At 34.8% G+C, this 23,648-nt stretch overlaps 1 protein-coding gene across 2 annotated transcripts in view; it reads right to left on the reverse strand.

Moving 5' to 3' along the window:
- LOC150103173 (alanine aminotransferase 1) overlaps positions 1 to 23,648 on the reverse strand; it is a 225,310-nt gene that overhangs the window by 65,091 nt on the left and 136,571 nt on the right. For both annotated transcript variants that reach the window (XM_090397351.1, XM_090397350.1), the window contains exons 7-8: positions 22,333 to 22,412; positions 6,893 to 7,026 (exon numbers count right to left, since the gene is read on the reverse strand). In XM_090397351.1, the coding sequence (XP_090253477.1) occupies positions 6,893 to 7,026; positions 22,333 to 22,412 (214 nt within the window). The remainder of the gene's footprint in view (positions 1 to 6,892; positions 7,027 to 22,332; positions 22,413 to 23,648) is intronic.

The following is a 23,648-nucleotide window of genomic DNA, read 5'->3' on the forward strand; positions in this document are numbered from 1 at the left end:
CAATTATGTTTGTTGTATCTTTAATTCCCCCTCCACCCCCAGGAAGCTAGAAGTAGTGAATCCCTTGGCTGCAAGTGCAATTTGCAGCCAAGGTCTCCTCTCAGTTGTACAGCTTTGGATCTTCAGATCCAAAGCTGTACAACTGAGAGGAGACCTCCACATAGCCTTTAAAGGAATGCGGAGAACCGACCAGGGCTTCTGACCTAATGTCCAATCCTCACCTTCTCGTGGTGCACCCTGTTGGGTATCTACTTTGATACTGAACGAACGAGGATGGGCTGGCAATTTGGGATTTAGCCGACCAAATTGTATTCTTATTGGTTAAACCAAAATAAAAAATGAGGGTACAACATGACAAAATTTCATGCCGGCTGGGGCGTCGCCCGGTTAAACAAGGCCCCCGTTGTTTTCACCAGGGAACCAGGGCGAACAGCGAAAAGTCAGCTACTGGAACAAATCTGAAAACAAACCCCAACTCAACATCACCAGAGTTAAAGATCGGTACTATCAACGTAAGAAGCCTGAATGGCAAAGAAATGGAGCTAGCTGAGGAATTAGATAAGTACCAGATCGACATAATAGGGGTGACTGAAACAAAAAAGACCAAAACTGGTGAGATCTTTCTGAGCAATAAATACAAAATGTTATATTCAGGCAATGACAATCAAGGAAAAGAAGGAGTAGCCATAGTATTCAACACAAAATACGAGGCTAATCTTCTTGAATGGCAGTCAGTCTCAAGTAGAGTAATGTGGGCAAATATGAGAATGGGGAACTGGACAATGAGACTTATTTGTGCCTATGGTCCCACAGAAGGTTCTACTAAGGTAGAAGTGGAGGAATTTTTTGAGGCTTTAGAAAAAGCAACTGACACAATGAAAAATGAAAAGTTGGTCCTTGTTGGGGATCTAAATAGCAGAGTAGGAAATGATTGTGAGACATACAAAAATATTTTGGGAAAATTTGGAGAAAAGAGCAAAGCTAATAATAATGGCAAATATCTGTTGGATTTCTGCTCAGGACATGGACTGGTTATTACTAACACCATGTTCCAACATAAAAATGTGCACAAATTCACATGGAGAGAAGAGGCTAGGAATAAGAAAAGTCTCATTGACTATGTTATTGTTGATAGTGATGTTTTCTCCTTGGTGCAGGACACCAGAGTGTACAGAGGATTTGAAATTGGAAGTGATCACTATTTAGTCTTGAGCAGGATAAAATTGAATTTCATATTGAAAAGAATAACATGTAAGAAAGTTTTAAAGCGAATAAAAGTTGAGCAGCTCTCAGATGTGAACTGTAGACTAAAATACAGAAATATTATTGAAAAGAAAATGAAAGAGTTTGAGAACAGGAATCAAACCTTGGAGATTCAGTGGCAAACTCTGAAGGAAACATTGATTGATTCTGCCAGAGAGGCATGTGGTGAGGTTGTGTGCAAGGATAAAAAAATTAGAACTCCCTGGTGGACACAGGAAGTTAAAGAGGCAGTGAAGGAAAAGAAGAAAGCATATCAAAAGTTCCTGGCAAATAAGTCAGCTTTTACTCTTACAGAATACAGAGACAAATGTAAGAAAGCTAAACAGTGTGTAAAACTAGCTAAACAAAAGTCATGGGAGGACTTTGGCAAGAATATAGAAAATAAATATCAAGAAGGTGGCAAAATATTCTGGAGGTTGTTGAAGAATCTTAGGAATGGAGGAAAGAGTGCTGTAAAAGGAATTAGAGATGATAAAGGTGAAATGAAAACAGGAGAAAAAGATATCCTTGAAGTATGGAGTAATTACTTTGAAAAACTGCTAAATGAAACAAGCAGTGATGACAGCACAGTGATAAAAAACACTGACCAGGCATGCAGTCAGGAATACATATCCATACTTGAAGTAGAAAAAGCTCAAAGGCTTGAAATGTGGAAAGGCAGCAGGAGTAGATGATATTCGACCAGAAATGCTGAAGTATGGTGGTATAAGAGTCTTACAGTGGCTGCACTGCATAGTTCAGAAAGCCTGGACAGAGGGACGAATTCCCGATGATTGGAGTAGAGCTCTCATAGTACCCATATATAAAAAGGGAAATAAAACTGAATGTGATAATTACAGAGGTATTTCCCTACTGAGTGTTCCTGGCAAGATCTATGCAAGTATACTTGAGAAACGGTTGAGAAGAATTGTGGAAGAAAAGCTTGGTGAAGAACAAGCTGGATTCAGGCCAAATAGAGGCTGTCAGGATCAGATCTTCACTTTACGACAAATAGACGAGAAAGCATGGGAATATAACAAAGATCTGTATTTAAGTTTTGTCGATTTGGAAAAGGCATATGACAAGGTGCCAAGAGAGAAGCTATTCAATACGCTGCAGTTATATGGTGTCAATGGGGCATTATATCAAGCAATACTTAGTCTTTATTTGAGTTGTAAGTCAGCAGTTAGAATTGAAGGAAGTACAGGAAGATGGTTTAATGTTAAATCTGGTGTGAGACAAGGATGTACATTATCCCCTCTGTTATTCATTATATATATGGATCACATTATGAAGGAAAGTGGTATTAAACCTGATATCAAAATTGGAGATGTTAATGTCAGCTCTTTGCTTTATGCGGATGATGTTATACTTCTAAATAAATCCGCTACAAGTCTGCAAGATTCTCTGACTAAATTGAATAGCTGTTGTAATAGACGTGGTATGAAGGTCAGCAATAAAAAGACAAAGATAATGAAAATAGGTAGAATCACTGAAAATGTCAACTGTGTTGTGAATGGAGAACCTGTGGAACAAGTGAAACATTTCAGCTACTTAGGCACGATTTTTACTGAAGATGGTAAATTAAATATAGAAATAGACAACAGAATCAGCAAAGCTGGTATGGTGGGAAGTCAATTGAATAAATTCATATGGAATAAGAGAGAAATTAGTAGTCGGAACACTAAATTAGCTGTATACAAGACAGTGTTCAAACCAGTTTTAACTTATGGATCTGAGAGCTGGGTCAGAAGTAAAACACTTGACCAAAGACTAGAGACCGCAGATATGAAAGTCCTGAGAAAGATTAGAGGCGTGAACAGATGGCATCGATGGCAATATCATATTAAAAATGAGGATATTAGGAAAGAACTTGACATTGTCAGCATCCAGGAATGCATTAGCAGAGCTAATCTCAGGTGGTATGGTCACTTAAATAGAATGGGAGAGGAAAGATTAGCAAAACAAGTGTTCTCTGCCAGGTTGGCAGGAAAACGACCCAGAGGAAGACCAAGATATAGGTGGATTGATACAGTACAAAGTGCCTTAGACGATAGAAATATAAGATCTGATAATGTTGGAGTCTTGACAAGTAACAGACTGATTTGGAGTTAAATTGTAGATAGGAAGATAGTAATGATGTAATTTTTTCATGTAGTACTGTCATATCCTGTACACCCCTTGAGGGTACATGGCAGGAATTTGATGATGATGATGATGATGATGACAAAATTAAAAAGCTTACTCAACTCATCCAGAGACCCACTCCCTCCGCTGGCCCACCCTGGAGTATACCGTATTTATTTACCACACATAGGAGAAACAGGACGCACAATTCTTATCAGACAAAAAGAACATAAACGATACATCAAATATAATAATTATGGTGAAGCTGGCCTTTCTGATCATGCCCTGAACACCTTACATAGAATTGACTGGAAAAGCACTAGTTGTCTACATCACACATGGTATGAATGCAAATTTAAGGAAGCCTGTGAGATCGTTATCAACCACCCCAATCTGAACAATAATGATGGTCTAAAAATCCCATACATATAGAAGGCATATATTCGTCCCATGAATCCTTCCCTCTCTAAGAACAACTATAAACAGGACTGTAAAAATCCAGGATCTTAAATCAAAAATGACAATTGTAATACTAAAAAAATAGGACATCACTGTCACTGGAAGGAAAACTATCTGTAGGAAAGAATGTTTATTCATGTAATCATAAATTAAATCTAGTTTGATGTAATTTTATTTTTTTTTCACTAGAGGTCATACCAGTAGAATAACATGTGATCAATTCATTGTTTCTGTAGCTTACGGTTTGTATTGTAATCACATCTTGTCTTGTATATCTGTGTATACTCCAGATGATGATCTTGAAATGAAGATTGAAATGTCGGGATAATAAAAAGAGTTATTTTACCACGGTTGTAGAATCCACAATTTCAAAAATGAATGCTGATCACCATGTAACACTAAAAGAAAGGACATAAGAGGATACAATAGTACTGCCTAATTAAGTTTACATCATCAACAATTTCCACCATGTTAATCTTATCAACTCTCTTCAGTCCTCCAAAGCACCTAACTGTATCAACATTAATCTCTCTCTCTCTCTCTCTCTTTTTCTCTAGAATTTGATCTCACATTTTGCTATTTCCTGTCACCCTGACATCAAGACATCTGCTTTTCATTCTGTTTAACTGACGAATATTCTTAGATTTAGCTGTTTGTATATTCTTGAATACCAATGATGTCAAGTTCCTTTTTAATTTCTCAACTTTTCTCATGATTTTGTCACTGATGCCATCTTCAGTTGAAGCTCTTCAGATTACAGTATACTCTTTAAAGTTTTTTAAAAAAAACTAGCAGTTGGTTATAAATTGCACTAGACATAGATTAGACATGGTTTTAATTAGATTTAAAGTGCATTTGTCTTAAATATAAGTTTTTTTTTGTATGGGACATTTCAGAGTGTGGCACATGGCACCCAAAACATCCTCCATATTCAAAGAATTCAACCTGAGGAACTTCATGCAGTGTCACCTGTGAGATGACTTCTTTATCAAAATGACTGAACTTTAGTTCAAAAATGAGAGCAGTGAGGGAGTGTGTCAAAATGTTATGAAAATTGTTAACAAGATACTAGTTATAATATAAACCTGTGTAGTTCTCTCATGATGTCTTGTAGGCCCCTTGAGGATACATACCATGAAATGATTTTTTCCCCTGAAAGTTCATTGGCATTATATATCTATGATGCTAAGAAAAATTAAAAAAAAAATAGAAAAATAAAGAATAAGAAAAGGCGGAAAACTTGAAATAAAAAACAAAAGCAGCCTGGCTGGCCGAGTGGTTAGCATATCCACTCCCCAGCCAAAAGGCTGCGGGTTTCGAATCCCACCATGGACATGGATGTTTGTGATTGTCTGTGAATATACTGGTGGTGGTCGCGATAGATGCCGTTGGTGTAGTTGCGGTCAGTTGGTAGATTGAGTGGTGGAAACAGAGTTGTGGAATAGGTACCCTCCTTCGATGAGTCTTTGGAGTCCCTGGAGGTGACAAATAATAATAATTCTGTAATGATGTATGAGCAAACTCAATAATCAAACCTCTATGATGACTAATTGTTATTTCCACTAAATTAAGAATAAATGAATAAACAGGTACCTTAAAAATTCTACAATTATATCTAAGAAATGAAAAGAGCTGTGAATATGAAACAAAGTGAATTCTAGGGCAATGAAAGAAGATTCTTTGAATATTTGTCTATCTTCTACTTCTATCTACTTTTAGCAAAAAAGACTTCAGAATTCTTGTTCTATAAGGACAATAATCCTGAAGAAGAAGCAATACTACTGCTGTTGCCACAGCAAACAAGCATTCCAAATCGGTTATGTTTTAAGAAAATGCAGTCTAAAACTGTATTAGGTTTTAGACTGCATTTTGACCCTATGGAGTCAAAGTATCATTGCAGAGGCCCCTTTGTCATATACAGAGTTCATCATACCGTGCCCTTATTTCATTGACAGCATCCATGTAATGACAACCCTACTCACATTAGTGTCAGCAACAGAGAGCTCAATCACTTCTGAAATGAGTTGTTGCATGTCTTTAGCAGATTCTGATTTTCATAGATTTATCATTACTGTTTCAGATGTGCCTATCAGTTCTTCTCATATCTGCAGGATTCACTTGTCTGACAATACTGTGGCAGTAAAGGGCAAGATATTTATCTCTTAGTTAGTTTGGATATGTCATATAAAGAATAAATTATGTGCAAAAAGACTCAAAACACACAAAATTTTATCTAGACAAGAAACAATTATTAATGCGTTTGGCTTAATCTAAAAATTATTAGATTAATTAGCTTTTCGTTCAAACTGAGGTTGGGAAAAAAAAGTCATCTCTCAAACAGATATGCAAAACTATGGGCTCTAAGAATATTCAGACTGGTATTCATTCAGTAATGTGAAGTTCACAATTTGAAGTAGTGCTACTGTCTGGAAGTCTTAAAATGAAACGACACTAGCCATAACAGCAAGCATTTCAATTTACTCGAAATTTTTTGAGCAATTCAACAATTTCTCTGTCCACGCCCTCCTCCTCACCAATTCATAAGTTGACGATTATCCATTTGATGCAAGTTTCTCTCTTTAAGGGAAAAATTTAAAAAAATGCTTAATTTAAACAAACGATATAGTGTTTATTATTATAGACAGCTTCCGATTCAATACATGAAAACCATTTCAGAATCATCTATATACATCGTCAGTTTGATGGGTATTAGCAGAGAAAATATTCAGTTCCAGCATTAATATTTTTCCTATGACATAGACCAAATGATATTTAGTTTCAGGTTTCCAAGAAATATAATCTTTATATCACCACTACCATGCCTTTAAACTCATCAGCAAATCCGACTCCACAGTGGCTTTATCAACAAACGAATAGTGATATTACCCATAAAATGAAACTCTTAATTTAATTATGTTAAAATATTTCACTTGAGAATTTAGTTATATAAGTGAAACAAACAGATTCACAGCACTTTCATTTATTAAAATTCCATGGGTATATTTCCCCATTTTCTTTTACACCAACCTTTCTAGAATGTAGTAGGAAGACAAGTAAAACTCACTCTCCCATATAGCCCTTGGAAGTTGACATGAAGGATGCTAGTTCCATCTGACTGTAAGGAGGACCCATCTCAGTCATTAACTTCTTAAAGGAATAGAATTTCATTCCATCAGCATACACATTATCTTGATATACCTAGAAACAAATATTTTATTAGAATATTAAATATCAATACAAATAACATAAATTGCAATAGAGGAACATAACTTTCTAAATAATCTGCAGGCAGTTTTTCTGGACAAAGAAATTATATTCTTGTTTTAATCCTTTACCCAAGCACGGGTAATAATTTCCATGTGAAACTTCTACATGGAGGAACATGACTTGATGTCAAATTGCTCCAGTATCCTATAATGCAAAGTAAAATTCCTTTCAGATATGTCTATGGGCTATATTATGGAAAGGGTTACTACCCAGACCAGTTTCAACCTTTACTCAAGTTCCATCAGTGAGAACTAGACTGTGGAGATACCAAGAGCAGAAGTCATATTTTTTGCATGCACACAGGAAAAAATGGTATATGACTGTACTATTGAAATACTCCGAGTTGAAGAAAGTTTTTTTTTTTTTTTGGGGGGGGGGATTGGTTATAAAATAAATTATACTAGACAAGAAAGCTTGTCTTATTTTTTACCCAAGCATGAGCAAAAAAGAAAGAAAGGGAATGTTGTTTTGAATTATTCGACTGAAGTAGTTTGATGTAAAAGTAGTTAAAAGTAGTGAACCTCCATATTATTACTGGAAGAACCTCCCCCCCCCCTTCACTACACAGAAAGTAGTGAACTTCCATATTATTATTATTATCAGAAGAATCCCCCATGGAATCAAAATATCATTGCACTTTGTCATATACAGAGTTCATCATATCGTGCCCTTAAATATATTCAAATTCTCTGCAGACACCACACTCTCAGGCAATGCATTCCAATCATTCACAACTCATCATCATCAAATTCCTGATATATACCATCAGGGGATGTGCAGGATAATTATGATAGTACTACATGAAAAAGTCACACAATATTACTATCTTTCAATCAACAATTTCCCTCCAAAATAACCTGTTTTCTATCAAGAATTCCAATATTATCACATTGTATATTTCTGTCTTTTAAGATGCTTTTTATTGTATCAATCCATCTACATCTTGGTCTAACTCTAGATCTTTTCTCTACGAACCCAGAAAAGTACACTTGTTTTGTTAATCTTTTCTCTCTTACCATTCTGTTTAGGTGACCATACTACCTGAGATTAGGCTCTACTAAAACATTTCATCTATTTAGAAACAATTGTTAGTGAAGATGGCAAATTAAATATGGAAATAGGAACTCTTTATTAAATTTATTAAACTCTCTTTATTTACATAATAATGTGGTCTCAGTACTACCGAAAACTTCCCACAGACTGCTAAACCACAGAAACTTATGTTTGCATCAAAAAGAAATTAGTGAAAACACTAAATTAACTGTTTACAAGACTGTGTTCAAATCAATCTTAAGTTATGGATCTGAGATATTAGAAATGAAACATTATGATCAAAGACTGGAGACCTCTGATATGAGAGTTCTGAAAAAGATAGTGGAGTGAACAGATGGCATCAATGGCAGTATCAAATGAAAAATGAGGATGTTCTTTCCTAATATCCTCATTTTTCATTTGATACTGCCATTGATGCCATCTGTTCACTCCACTATCTTTTTTAGAACTCTCATATCAGAGGTCTCCAGTCTTTGATCATAATGTTTCATTTCTAATATCTCAGATCCATAACTTAAGATTGATTTGAACATAGTCTTGTAAACAGTTAATTTAGTGTTTTCACTAATTTCTTTTTGATGCAAACATAAGTTTCTGTGGTTAAGCAGTTCTTCGGTAGTACTGAGACCATTATTATGTAAATAAAGAGAGTTTCATAAAATAAAGAGTTCCTATTTCCATATTTAATTTACCATCTTCACTAAAAATTGTTTCTAAATAGCTGAAATGTTTTACTTGTTCTATAGGTTCACCATTCAGGATAAGTTGATGTTTTCAATGTTTCTGCAAAAGACAAAGACAATTTTCATTGTCTTTGTCTTTTTATTGCTGATTTTTGTATCAAATTTATTACAACACAGTCATTCAATTTAGTCAGGGAATCTTGTAGACTTGTACTGGATTTATTCATAAGTATAACATCAACTGCATAAAGTAAAGAGCTAAGATTAACACTGCCAGTTTTGATATCAGATTTAATACCACTTTCCTTTATAATGTAATCCATATAGATAATGAATAACAGTTGAGATAATGTTCATCCTTGTCATACACCTGATTTTACCTTAAACCATCTTACACCTTCCTGTACCTCCAAGTCTAACTGCTAACTTACAGCTTAAATAGAGACTATGTATTGCTTGGTATAATGTCCCATTGACACCTTATCATATGCCTTTGCAAGATCAATAAAACTTAATACAAATCATTGTTATATTTCCAAAATTTCTCAACTATTTGTCTTAAAGTGAAATTCTGATCCTGACAACCTCTATTTGGACTGAATCCAACTTATTCTTCACCAAGTTTTCTTTCCACAATTTTTCTTAGCCGATTTTTCTCAAGTATACTTGTATAAAACTTACTAAGAACAGAGGAATTACTCAGCAATTCCTCTGTACTTCTTGCATTCAGTTTTATTTCTCTTTTTACAGATGAGAGCTTTGCTCCAATCATTTGGAATTCGACCATCTGACCAGACCTTATGAATTATGCAATGCAGCCACTTTAAAATGTTTATATCTCCATATTTGAGCATTTCTGGCCGAATTACATCTACTCCAGCTGCCCTTCCACATTTTAGGTTTTTGATGACTTTTTCTACTTCAAGTTTGGATATGTATTGCTGACTGCATTCCTGTTGAGAGTTTTCTACCATCATACTGACACTGCTTGTTTCATTTTGCAGTCTTTCAAAGTAATTACTCCAGACATCTAGAATATCTTTATCTACAGTTTTCATGTCATCTTTATCATCTCTGATTCCTTTTACAGTACTCTTTCCTCCATTTCTAAGCTTTTCAATAGCCTCCAGAATATTTATTTTCAAAGTTCTTACCAAAGTCTTCCCATGACTTTTATTTAGCTAGTTTTACACTGTGCTTCACTTTCTTACTTTTTTCTCTGTATTCTCTAAGAGCACAAGCTGACGTATTTTCTATCCTTACAGACAACTTCATCGCATGCCTCTCTAGCTGAATCAATCAATGTTTTCTTCAGCATTTGCCACTGAATCTACAAGGTTTGGTTCTGGTTTTCAAACTCTTTCATTTTTTTTTCAATAATGGTTTGTGTATTTAAGTCTATAGTTCACCTCTGAAAGCTTCTTAACCTTGATTCATTTTAAAAGTTTCTTATACACTTCTTTTCAATAGAAATTGAATTTTATCCTGCTCAAAACTAAATAGTCATCATTTTATTTTTCAAATCCTCTATATACCTTGTGTCCTGACCCAGTGCGAAAACATGACTAACAACTATCACATAGTCAATGAGACTTTTATTTATTGCATCTTCCCTGCATGTGAATTTGTGCACATTTTTATGTGGAACATGATGTTAGTAATAACTAATTCATGTCCTGAACAGAAATCCAGCAGGCATTTACCATTATCAGCTTTGCACTTCTCTCCAAATCTTCCCAAAACATTTCTATATGTCTGGTAATCATTTCCTACTCTGCTGTTTAGATCGTCAACAAGGACCAACTTTTTTCATTAAGGCAGCTGCCTTCTCTAATGCATCAAAAAATTCCTCCATTTCTTTCTTAGTGGAACCTTCTGTGAGGCCATAATCACATGTCTCATTGTCTAGTTCCCCATTCTGATATTTGCTCACATTACTCTACTTGATATTGCCTACCATTCAAGAAGATTATTATTTTTTTATTTATTATGTGACACCTCCAGGGAGTCCAAAGACTCATTGAGGGAGGGCACCTACTCTACAGCTCTGTCTCCATCACCCAATCCACCAACTACAACTAACCGCAACTACACCAACACCATCTGCCACCTATCACCACCACTGTATTTCCAGAGCCAATCACAAACATCCATGCCCACAGCAGGATTCGAACCAGCAGCCTTTTGGCCGGAGAGCAGATACACTAACCACTCAGACCAGCATATCATCCTCATATTTAGTGTTGAATACTATGGCTACTTCCTCTTTTCCTTGATTGTCATTGCCAGAATAACATGTTGTATCTGTCTCTTAGAAAAATCTCGCTTAAAAGTCAATAATTCCAAATAGCCTGTTAGAATGTAAAAAATTAACTAGACCATATATTCAACTGTCATTTTTATGGTGTACCCTGTTACATGAATACTAATGAATGAACTGAGAATTTGGGACTAAGCCAACCAAACTGGATTTTGTTTTGGCATAAACTACATGAGCATTATGATGGTATTGCATTATCAAATGTTATGTCATCTGGAGTGTTGGCTTATCCTAATTAAACAATGCCCACATCATTTTTATCATGAAACAGAGCAGTGACATCAGTTTCTAGAACAACCTCTAAAAAATTGAAGCTTCTTTTCTAGAAGAGAACAATTTATATGTGACGCATCAATGGAAAAGAAGTGAACCAGCAAAGATTTCAGAAATACCACTGTGGACATAATTGGTGTTACCAAAACAAAGGAAAATAAAAGACAGGATCCATCTTCTTCTTCTTCAAACTTCTGGTTCTGTCCACTGCTGGACAAAGGTCTCCCCCATGATTTTCCAGATCACTCTGTTTTCTGCCTCTCCCATCCATCTCACTCCTGCAATTTGTTCCAGTTCATCTCTCCACCTTCTTCTCGGTCTTCCTCTTTGTCTTGCTCCATCCATTGGTCTCCACTCTGTTGTTTTTCTAGTCCATCTCCCGTCACTGCATCTGGCAATATGGCCAGCCCATCTCCACTTAGCCTGTTTAATGTATTTTACAATATCCATGACACCTGTTTGAGATCTTATCCAGATATTTGTCTTCCTATCTCTTAATGTTATTTTTATCATACTTCTTTCCATGCGATGTTGTGTTGTTCTCAGCTTTTTGTTTAGGGCTTCTGTTAAAGTCCATGTTTCTCCTCCATATGTTAGGACAGGAAGTATACACTGGCCAAAAGCTTTCCTTTTCAGACTCATAGGGATGTATGTCACTTTTGAATATGTCTCTCATTTTCCCATAAGCCATCCATCCAAGGTGAATTCTTCATTCAATCTCTTTTCTTTGGCACTCCTCAAAGGATAACAATTGGCCCAAATATACATATGAAGTAACTTGTTCTATTTCATGGTTTTCAACTTTGATAGTTCTATGGTTTATGTATTTATTCATCATTATTTTTGTGTTTTCTCTATTTATTTTTAATCCAATTTCTCTGGAGACTTCATTTAGCCGATTTAGCCTTTCTTCCAGATCTTCAAGATTATCTGCAAATTTCAGATGATGCAGCCTTTCTCCATTTATGTTTATTCCTTTTGTTTCCCAATCAAGGCTTCTAAAGACTTCCTCTAGTGCAGCTATAAATAATTTGGGAGATATGGTGTCGCCTTACCAGATGCCTTTTTGTATTGGGAACTTTTCACTGTTTTTATATAATTTAATTACAGAAGTTGCATTATTGTAAATATGTTTTAGTGTTTCAATATATGGGTTCTCAGTTCCCTGGGTTTGAAGTGCTTTTAGTGTTGCAGATGTTTTAACTGAATCAAATGCTTTTTCATAGTCTATATAGGCCAGACATAAAGGTTTATTGTATTCAATTGATTTTTCAATGAGCTGTCTTAATGTGAATTAGTGTGAATAAATATGGTCCAAAGTATTGTAATTCTTCCTAAATCCAGCTTGTTCACAGGATTGCATTTCCTCTAGTTTAGATTTTATTCTATTATTTATAAATTTTGTGAAAACTTTATATATGGTGGGGAGTAGGCTTATAGGTCTGTAGTTTTTAATTTCTTCCTTATTGCCCTTTTTAAAAATTTATATTCTAATATTTTTAATTAATATTAGAAGTGAATCGTTCCAATTTTTCAGAATTTTTCTCTGTTTTAGGCATTTATTGAAGAGTTTACTCAACTCTGATGACAGGGCTTCTTCCCAGTTTTAAGAAGTCTATCATAATTCCATCTTCTCCTGGGGCCTTTCCGTTCTTCATTTCCCGCAGTACCATTTCCACTTCACCTTGTAAGATCTCAGGGGCATCATGTTCTTCCTCACTCGAGTTATCCATAGATGATTCTTGGATGTCCCGGTCTTTGTCTTCATAGAGTTCAGTATAAAATTCCTGAATTCTTTTGATTATTGCATCTCTATTTTTTATCAGTTCACAATTTTTTCCTCTTACAGCAGGTATTTCCTTTGTTCCAACTGATAATGTTTGTCTTAGAACCTTCATATTACTATTGTTTTCTATTGTTTCTTTAATTTTCCTAGTATTATACGATCTAAGTTCATGTTTCGTCCTTTTACGTATAGTTTTACAAATTTCTGTATATTCAATTTTATTGGTGTTATTCAAATCTCTTTGAATGATACCAATTAAACAGTATTTATTCAGGAAAGAAGTAACTATAATATTCAACACTAAACAGAAAAATAAACTTGAATTTGTTCTATTATTTCAGTGAAGAAATACAGGAATTCATTGGGTCATTTATATATATATATATATATATATGTAAATAAGTTTTTTGGGAATAATGTATATTAGGGTTACCAAGTAATTTTATAAACTTGGTTATTTTACTCCTAATCCCAAGTAAGCAAACAGTTAAGTTTGTGCCTGAACGTAGTTCAAATCTAAAGGTGGTGCAACACCAGAAAACTCATTGTAAAGGTGGATAAAGCTCTGATCACTATTTTATCTCTGATTTCCTGGTGTTGCACCACCTTTAGACTTGAACTATGTTCAGGCGCAAACTTAACCGTTTGCTTACTTGGGATTAGGAGTAAAATAACCAAGTTTATAAAATTACTTGGTAACCCTAATATATATATATATATATATATATATATATATATATATATATATATAGGCTCCTATGGAAAATATGCAGCAGAGAAGGAAATAAATCACAAATGACTCATAAATATGTAGTAAGATCTGGAGTGGTGCAGGAGAAAGAGGTTTATCAGACATAATTGCTGAACTTCTGCTCAGAACATAGGACATGGGCTACTTATTGTCAACATCTGTGATCAAATTCACCTGGAAAAATAACATACAAGAAATAGGAAAATTAATGATGCATACAAGAGTAGATATGCGATTTGAAATAGGAAATGACCAACTATTTAGCTCTGACTAGATAATTAACATCAATCACACTGGAAAAAAAAATGTATGGACATTTAAAAAATAATTCAAAGGATAGGAAGAACCATATGCTTTAATATAGAATATAAGGAACCATATACCTCTCCAATATAGGAATCACATACTCAAAGATATTCTAACTAGGTACCACTGTAATTTATAAGTTGTAATCTCTTGGTATTTGGTATTGATATATCTATATATCTCATTAAAAGTCTCTCTCTATGTTCACTGGGCATCTACAGATGCCATATGGTCATTCCGATGCTTGGTGATGTGCCACACCAAGCCTCGCCATGTAGTCCTGTTGTTTGCTTTTCTCTGAAGATCAGTCACTCCACACAAACCATCTCATTGATGGTCTACCCCAGGCATGTCAAACGCGTGGCCCACAGGCTGCATGAGGCCCATCGACAAGTAACATGTGGCCCGCCAAACTTTGTAACCAATATGGTTATTTAGCTTTTGACAACACCAATTTAAATAAACATATTTAAAAAATTAACATTTCCACTTAAGATTATTTTATACCCCAAACTACTCTGCAATTTCTAAAGGAAATAATGTTCTATATGTCATTTCAAAAAATCTTGTTACACCACTGCATAAATATCAAATTTTATGCAGTTTATGAATTTTAGCCCCACCACCGAGCAAATCTACGTACGCAGCTACATCGGCTGACCACAGCAATCAGAGGCTAGCTGTTAGCAATTTTCAAATTGTAAGAAAGTGTAGTGTTTCCTTTATAATTAATGAAGAATTTATAAAAATAATGTCAAAACCTTCAGCCAGTATGAGTAAAAACTGATTAATTGAAGAAGAACATCGTAGTTTTCAAGAAAAATGGAAGTTACAATATTTTTGTATTCAAGGGGAAAAAAAATTGCATGCAAACTCTATTGCAGTTTGCAAAGAATATAATATTAAAAGGCATTACAATACAAATCATAAAGAAAACTATGACAAATATGTTGCAAAATTTCACGAAGATAAAATGTCAGAATTAAAGTTGACACTTCAAAATCAAACTGTATTTACCAAACCTATTGAAGATAATAGAGCTATGGTAAAAACCAGTTATTTGTTATCACATTGAATTGAAAGCAAGTCGAAACCATTCACTGAAGGGGAATTTATTCGCGAACGTATTATTAAAGCAGTTGAAGTGTTGTGTCCTGATCAATTAAAGAAATTTAAAAACATAAGCTTATCGCAAAATACCATTGCTAACAGAATTGATGATTATAGCTGGGAACTTAAGGAATCAACTAAAATCAATAATTCCAACATTTAAGACCTATTCCCTCCCGTACTGGGACGCCTGTAATCCCCATCGGGTGCGTCCCCTGGTGGCGGATCGGGGAATGCTCATCATAGTTTACTATGAAGGGTAAGAGGGAAATAAAATACCTTCTGTGGACCAACAGGATAGCACTTCTCTCATAGTGCTAGTCTGGGGACCTCGAAGGTGGCAGCCCCACCACCAGAATCAGGTGCTGAAGGCTAATCCCCTGCACACCTTAAAATTTCACTCATTAAAAAAAATGACAATGAGATAGCCGAAATGCCTAAATGGTTAATGACAAAGCGAGGAAAAAGTTTACATGGAAAAGAAAACGAATTAATAGATGAATTTAAAAAATCGAGATTGGATCTACTAGCAGTCACAGAAACAAAAAAACAAAGGTCAAGGTTGCCAGAAAATGAAAGATGGATACATACTTTTCTATTCAGGGGTAAACCCAAGAAAATGGGGAAAACAAGGGGTAGCATGCATAATCAGATCTCAAAGAATATATTACTATATTACTAAATGGCAACTAATAAATGAAAGGTTGTTGACAATCACTATAGATTTTAAATTAGATAACTAAGTATTCACTGTAATTGTTGCATATGGCCCAAATGATAAAGCTAATAAAGAAATTAAAGATGCATTCTTCGAACTCTTACAAAAAACAAATGAAGAAGTTCAAGGGTATATTACACTACTAGGAGACCTTAATGGCCAGGTAGGGAATCAAGTAGATGAGGAAACCAAACAAATGTTGGGATCACAAGGAGAAATAACCTGGAATAATAATGGAGAAAGAATAATAAATCTTATATAAATAATTTAGTAATGGCAAATACTGTGTTCAAGCATAAAGAAATCCATAAGTTTACCAGGGAAGAGCCCAGTAGCAATGTCAAAATCTATAGCTGAATATGCCATCATAAGTAGATCGTACTGGAGTATACAAAAAACGCATTCGTCTATAGAGATCCTGAAATAGGCAGTGACCACTACTTATTAGTATTGGAAACGACCTATAAAATAAAAGTTGAAAAATGTAGAAAAAGTAGCAAGGAAATAAATGTTAAGATAAAGAACTATAAACTAAAGAAAGAAGAAACACCATTGAGTATAAAAGTAAAATAGAAGAGAAGATGAAAGAAGTAGAAAAATAGATATATGAAGACCAAGATGTAGAAAAATAGATATATGAAGACCAAGATGTAGAAAGTTTATGGTACAGGTTCAAAACACTTCTAGAAACAAGCAAAGAAATTTGTGGTGTGTATCACTAAATAATAAACAGAAGAAACATTAAACACCCTGGTGGACTGAAGAACTAAAAGAAGAAATTAAAAAGAAAAAGCAATTGTGGAAGAGATACATAACATCAAAGCTGCAGGTTTGATAGAGAACTATACAACAATCAAAGAAATAAAGTTAAAATCTTAGTGAAAGAAGAGAAAAGAAAATGCTGGGGAGCCTTTGGGCATACTTTAGAACAAAATTTTAAAGGAAACCAAAAACTCTTCTATAATGCTTTAAGAAGAATGAGGTCAGAGAAAGACTTCTCCATAAAGTTATCAAAAATAAGGTTGGAAAGCTACTCACAAATTCCAAAGACGACATGGAAAGGTGGAAACAGTACTTCCAAGAATTATTGGAAGACACAGGACATGGAAAAAATAGAACTCTACTTTTCCAGAGGCTTCAGCTCTCTGAAGATTAGTCACTCCACACACACACACACACACACACACACACACACACACACACACACACACACACACACACACACACACACACCATCCATTCATCTCATTGGTCTACCCCTTCCTCTTTTTCCAGGAATACCTTCTATTACTGTTCTGAAAAGTCCTTCTATCCTTCCAATGTGTCCAAAATATTTTAACTTTCTTCTGTCAATATCCTTAAGGAGCCTTCGAGTTCCATTGATCTTTTCTAACACCCATTCATTTGTATGCCTTTCAGTATATGATATCCTCAACAGCATTCTGTAACACCACATCTCAAAAGCAGCTATTCTTTTCTGATCTGAACTTCTTTAGGTTCCAACTCTCACATCCATAAGTTGCTGTTGGAAAAACAACTGCATCCAAAATCCTCAACTTTGTTTCCATGGAGATAGATCCATCATTCCAGATTTTAGACAAGTCTCTGACTGTTGTTTTAGCCATTCCTAATCATTTTCTGAACAGCAATTTTTTGCATTAATAATGGATCCCAGACACTCAAATTTGCTGACTTCCTCAATTCTTTCTCCATTAAGGTGCACTTGTTTCTCAAGAGCTTCCCTGTTTGTATTTCCTTTGAGAACCATAATCTTTATGTTGCCTTGCTAGGATTGAGTTGAAGTCCTGTGTTATTACTAATCTTGTTAACTTTATCAAGAATTTGTCCTAGTTCTTCCTTGTCATTACAGAGGAATATGGTATCTTCAGCTTACCTCAGATTACTGATCAATCTACCCTCCCCAATCCTAATTCCTGTCTTCAGTTCATCCAATGCTTCAACCATTCTTTTCATTACTTCCCACAGTTTCACATGCTGAACACAGTCAAAAGCTTTAGAGTAGTCTAAGAAACATTACCAGAGGGAATCTAAATTCCTTATATTTTCTATGACCTCTAAAACAAAGAAGGATCTGACCATCTTGCTCCTGCATGTTCACTGGATTACATAATGGCCTTTGTAAAATGCTACCGATGGTTTTTAAGATTACAGGTATTACAGCCTCTCTGAGATACACCATTTCCTGTTCTTCCCTTCTGTCATTATCACTGAATGCCATGTATGCTCTTTCTTTGAGTGTTTTAATCATGTCTTGGGCCAGATGATGAAGTGACAAAGTAGATCATGGTAGACTTTCCTTTGAAGTATACAGGCATGATTAAATCGTACACGATATCCAGTGATAACAAAAGGGAACAGGAAATGGTGTATCTCACAGAGATATTTGCAAAGAATGACTGTAATCCTAAATCCACGAATGAACATTTTACAAATACCATTATATAATCCAATGAATATACAGTAGCAAGACAATTACAAAGGTGCAGTTCCCTTGTCCTACATTAGAAACCTCTCTCTTAACTTATAAGATGTGTGTAAGATAGCAAAAGCATTTAAACGGTACCACTTAAAAGTTGCTTTCACACCTATACAGCTCGTTCTCCTCTCAAGACTAAGTGTGTACAAAATTTTCTGTGCATGCAATATTTGCTATATCAGACAGACAGGATGATTTGGAGAGATTTGTATGAAAGAACAAATTCAAGATGTGGTAAAAACAGTGAACACACAAAATCAAGATTAGCATTTCGTACCACTAAAGGAAAAAATCATGTGTTTTGGTAGCTCATAGGAATGTCACATGTACATGAAATGTTTTCCAACCCAGTGTAACAAAAACCAAGATCTCATTTCAAACCAACTTGGGACAGTATGCATCAAAGTCCTGCCTAGTGAATTAGGATATGATAGTCATCATACAATGCAATACCGCAATGAGCCAAGCATCTGACACCTGAACACTACATTCACCATCTTAGTTTTAAGTTAGATGTTACTTTAGAGATCACCCTGTTAATATAAGCCCCCCCCCCCCCCCAAATTTAAAATTTATCCTAAAGATATATGCAATAAGGCATAGGAAACCAGTGAAAGACATAATGGATATATGAATAGATATTTTTGCTTGTTTGGTTCTGAAGTATCCACTCATGCAAGATGAATTGTTATAATTAATTAAATGAGTTGTGACTTAAAATTCTGAATATCACCATTGACACTACTTGCTAAGCCACAATTCGACTAATCCACTTCCCCTATCAAATAGTGAAAGCATAATTAATAGTATAAGAATACTAAGTGTGGCAAAGTTACTACACAAATGGCACTTAATGTAGTAATTTTAAGCATCATGAGACAACTGCAGTTACAATACTGCTACTAAGCATAGAAAAAAATAAAATAACTACTGAGAAATAAACCAATATTAATAAGGCTGTGACCGTGCTCAAAGATTGGACATTTCCAGCCTGAAATAACGATTGCTATCTGTAAACAATCATACACAGTATGATACATACACGTTACTAATGTACTATAGGTTGACCAATCAACCTCCTGTGTATGGGCCCAACATAAAAAAAAACAACAAACAAACATAATTACAAATTTTTAATCTGATATCATAAAGCATGCTATTATATTAACATAACATTCTAAAATATTTGCAAAAACAGCATTATACATTAATCTTTCTACATAGAGAAATTTTACCAATATTGTATAAAACATGCATTTGACATATGCGAAACTAGATTTAAAAAAAAGAAGAAAGAAACAAACTTAAAAGAGCTACAAGAACCAACTTTGCAAACAATAGATAATTATAGAAACAAATGGATTCAATATGTGAATAGAATATCACCAAGAATACCAAACTACAGTCATCCCCTGATTTATGTCCGTGATCCCATAATGGAATAAATAACATTTTCGACTATACTTTCAAACAAGATGCAAGGAAACGTAAAGTAAAAAGGTTTTTATTTAGCAACAATGCATCATGTAATAAAGTGGCAACAGCGCATTCAGCGGCAACGTCCCTTGGCAGTCGGCACTTCACTTCAACAGTTCCTCTATTGATTTTTTGTTTGAAAAATATGTTATTTGAATATTTATCATTAAATATTTCCAGATATTTTGTGCAACATGACCCCTACAAGCCCAATTAAAAAAACCTAGTGAAGAATCAGAAAAAGAGGCAAGCAATTGATCTTGAAAGGAAGTCGCAAGTTCAATGATAGTGATGAAGCTACGACAAGGTCCTATCAGTGATTGGAAAAGCTACTTCCATCATGCATAGAGGACCTGAACCAAAAGTGCATACCTCTTAGCACTATGACCATAACCACTAAGGCACTAAGTCTCTTCAAAATGTTGAAGGAGAAAGCAGGATCTGATTACGACTATGAATCCAATGCTTCTTCCAGTTGGTTCATGAGATTCAAGCAGCGTTTTACACTGCATAATGTGAAAATGTATGGGGAACCTGTAAGTTCCGATAAGAAGACTGCTAAGGAGTTTGTGGAGAAATTGGATAAAATTATTATGGAGGAAAATTAATTGGCACTGCAAATATTTAATATGGATGAGACCTCCTTGTTTCGGAAAAAAATGCCCCCGAGGACAATTCATCCACAAAAAGCTAAAATCTATGCCTGGTTTGAAAACTCTTAAAAACCATGTTATGATTCTGTTAGGCGGTAATATGGTTGGATATAAACTGAAACCATTTGTGATATGGCACAGTGAGAATCCACGAGCCTTCAAAATCATTATTGGAGCAATAAGAAGTCGTGGATGACTCAAAAATTGTTTGCAGATACCTTAATCAACTGTTATGCGAGTGAAATGGAAAGCTATTGTGTGAAAGGAATTGTAGAATTTAAAATTTTATTAATTCTAGATAAGGCTCCAGGTCATCCACTTTACATCAATGATCTTCACTCCAAGATCAAGGTCATGTTTTTCCCTCCAAACACTACTTCATTGATCCAACCAATGGATCAGGGAGTTCTTGCATGTTTAACATGTTCATTGCCAAGCTGAAAATTGGAATTTCGTGCGGTGGCCAAATTTTTTTTACTTGATAGCGACGTCCACGCGATAACGCGTGATCGGCCACCCAAGTGAGAATGCGCACCACGCGATATCGCGTGATCGACAATGAACGTGTTGAGGATTATTATCTACAGAGAACTTTTTCCCAAGAAATTTCTGCCACCGAAGGATATTTATCATGCTATTGGGATGAAGTAACCTCTTAATGTATGAGCAGCATCTGGAAAAAGACATTAAAAAGGTTTGTTGATTTTGGAAGTTTTGAAAAAAATTAAGACCTTGTAAATTGAGTGAAGAAATAGCGAGCCTACCAAACAATCTGATTCTAGAAATGAATGATGTTCAACTCATAGAAAGTGCTCCTGAAGAGTTGACCAACAAAGAATTGGTCAAGCTAGAGGAACGTGTTGCAGAAGAGGAAGAACGAGAATAGAAAGAATAAAAAGAAAAACAAGAGGTAGTTAAAAAATTCACAGTGAAGGGTCTTGCAGAAATCTTCTCTGCAGTTAGTGATGTTCTCAAAAAATGGTTGAAGACATGGATCCCAATGTTGAACGCTACTTATTAGTAGAAAGGAAAGTACATGATGTGTTTGCTTGCTATAAACAAATTTATGATGAAAGGAAGATTAGGAATAAGCAAAGCACATTGGACATTTTCATCAAAAAAACAAAAGGTTACACCAAAAGAGCTGCAGCCTCATCCTTCACATAGGGAAGGTAATGAAGGTGTGATTGTGGAGGAAGATTTGGGTCAATATTCTCCTGTTTTATAGTGGCAGTAACGCACAGTACAGATTTATAACATTTTAAAAATTAAAATGACAGTATACTTTTTACTATTAAGGCCCTAACCCGCCATAACTCTGTTGATTTAATGTATCGACTTACGTCCTGCCTTATGGAACGGAATCCCGACGTAAGCCAGGGGATGACTGTATAAACCACAAGAAAGATAGAAAATGAAATAAAGGAAGACCTTTAAAAAAAAGACTTGTAGATCTAATACCATGCAAGAAAGAAATAGAAAATGCAGTGATAATATTTTGCTACTAAAAGTTTTATCTATAATTTTTTTCCCCTTAAAACACAATTTTTTTAAAAAAATTATCTTGTATGAGAACAGATTAAACATGCAAAATTATATATTATTAAATACCTCATCAGCCATTATAAGTAATTTTTCATTGTAAGCAAATTTAATGATGTCTTGAATGTTTTCTTTGGTACAAACTGAACCTGAAACGAAAAACTTGAGATTAAGACAAATTGAAACTTATCTCTAATTAATGCTTCCTCAAGTGTTGTTTATTTACCCACATTTTATCCCAAAAGAATAAGTTTTCACACCACATTTTTAAATAAAAAATTTAAGAAACAAATAGAAAATCAACACATATTTCATATCTGTAGCTACCAACAAGTGAACATAATCACAAATTATAGGCCTATTACTTCACATTCATACTTCTGTGAAAAGGGAGGGCGAGAGGACAGATGTATATGGAGAGGACATCTCAATTTTGATCTGGATCATTTTGACACCATGTTGAAGAATCAGTCATCCATTTTCATTCCATCCTAAATCATACATTATAATCTAAATAAGAATTCACTTAATAGACCATCATGAAACCAAGCAAACAAAAAAAAAAAAATCTTACAAAATGAATACAATTTAATTAAATATTTCCTCACTATGGGGGCAGCTTGCTCCTCTTAACAGATAAATTGCTCTTAAAGAAGGATGAAACTGTCATAAATGAACATTGTGAATGCCTCAAAGTGCTGGATGATCTACTTCAAATTTCTTATGTGTTTAATGGGTAGAGGAAGTGGCTGACAGGAGATCTTCAGTTGTTTGATGTAAAGATAGGCAGTGCAATCATATATGTTACTGATATACAGCACTTACAGGGCGATTTGAACAGGCTGAAAGTGTGAGCAAAGGATAATGGTTTTCAATTCAATGTTAGTAAAAATGTAAAATTATGCACTTTGGCATAATGCAATATCCTACAGCATATTTTACTGATGGGATTATACGTGAAGTAGCTGATGAGGTTGGAAATCTTAGAGTTATGGTTGACAGAGGGTTGAAGTTTAAAATTACAAATACAACTCAAGAGGATATCTGCAATGTTGAAACAAACATTGACATATAAGGATACAGGTCATTTTGCCTCTTTACAAGGCTTTGATATGACTGCACTTGGGGCTACTGTGTTCTTCTTTGGCCACCTGGATAAAGAAGCCGCAAAAAGATGCAAAGAAGAGTTAAAAAGGTGATATCAAGATTGCAGAATGTAGATTGCGAGGATAGATTGAGACACTGGTAGATAGAAGAAGAAAGAAGAGTGATATGACAGAGGTCTATAAATTTTGAGAAGACATTATAGGATATCAGTTAACAATTTTCATTATATGGAAGTATGCGCAGTTAGCCTAGTGGCTTTGCGCTTCACAACCATATGC

The sequence above is a fragment of the Typopeltis vanoorti genome, chromosome 9 (genome assembly GCF_054136105.1).
Source record: "Typopeltis vanoorti isolate ZY-2024b chromosome 9, IOZ_Tvanoo_1.0, whole genome shotgun sequence".
In the NCBI taxonomy this organism is placed as follows: Eukaryota; Metazoa; Arthropoda; class Arachnida; order Uropygi; family Thelyphonidae; genus Typopeltis; species Typopeltis vanoorti.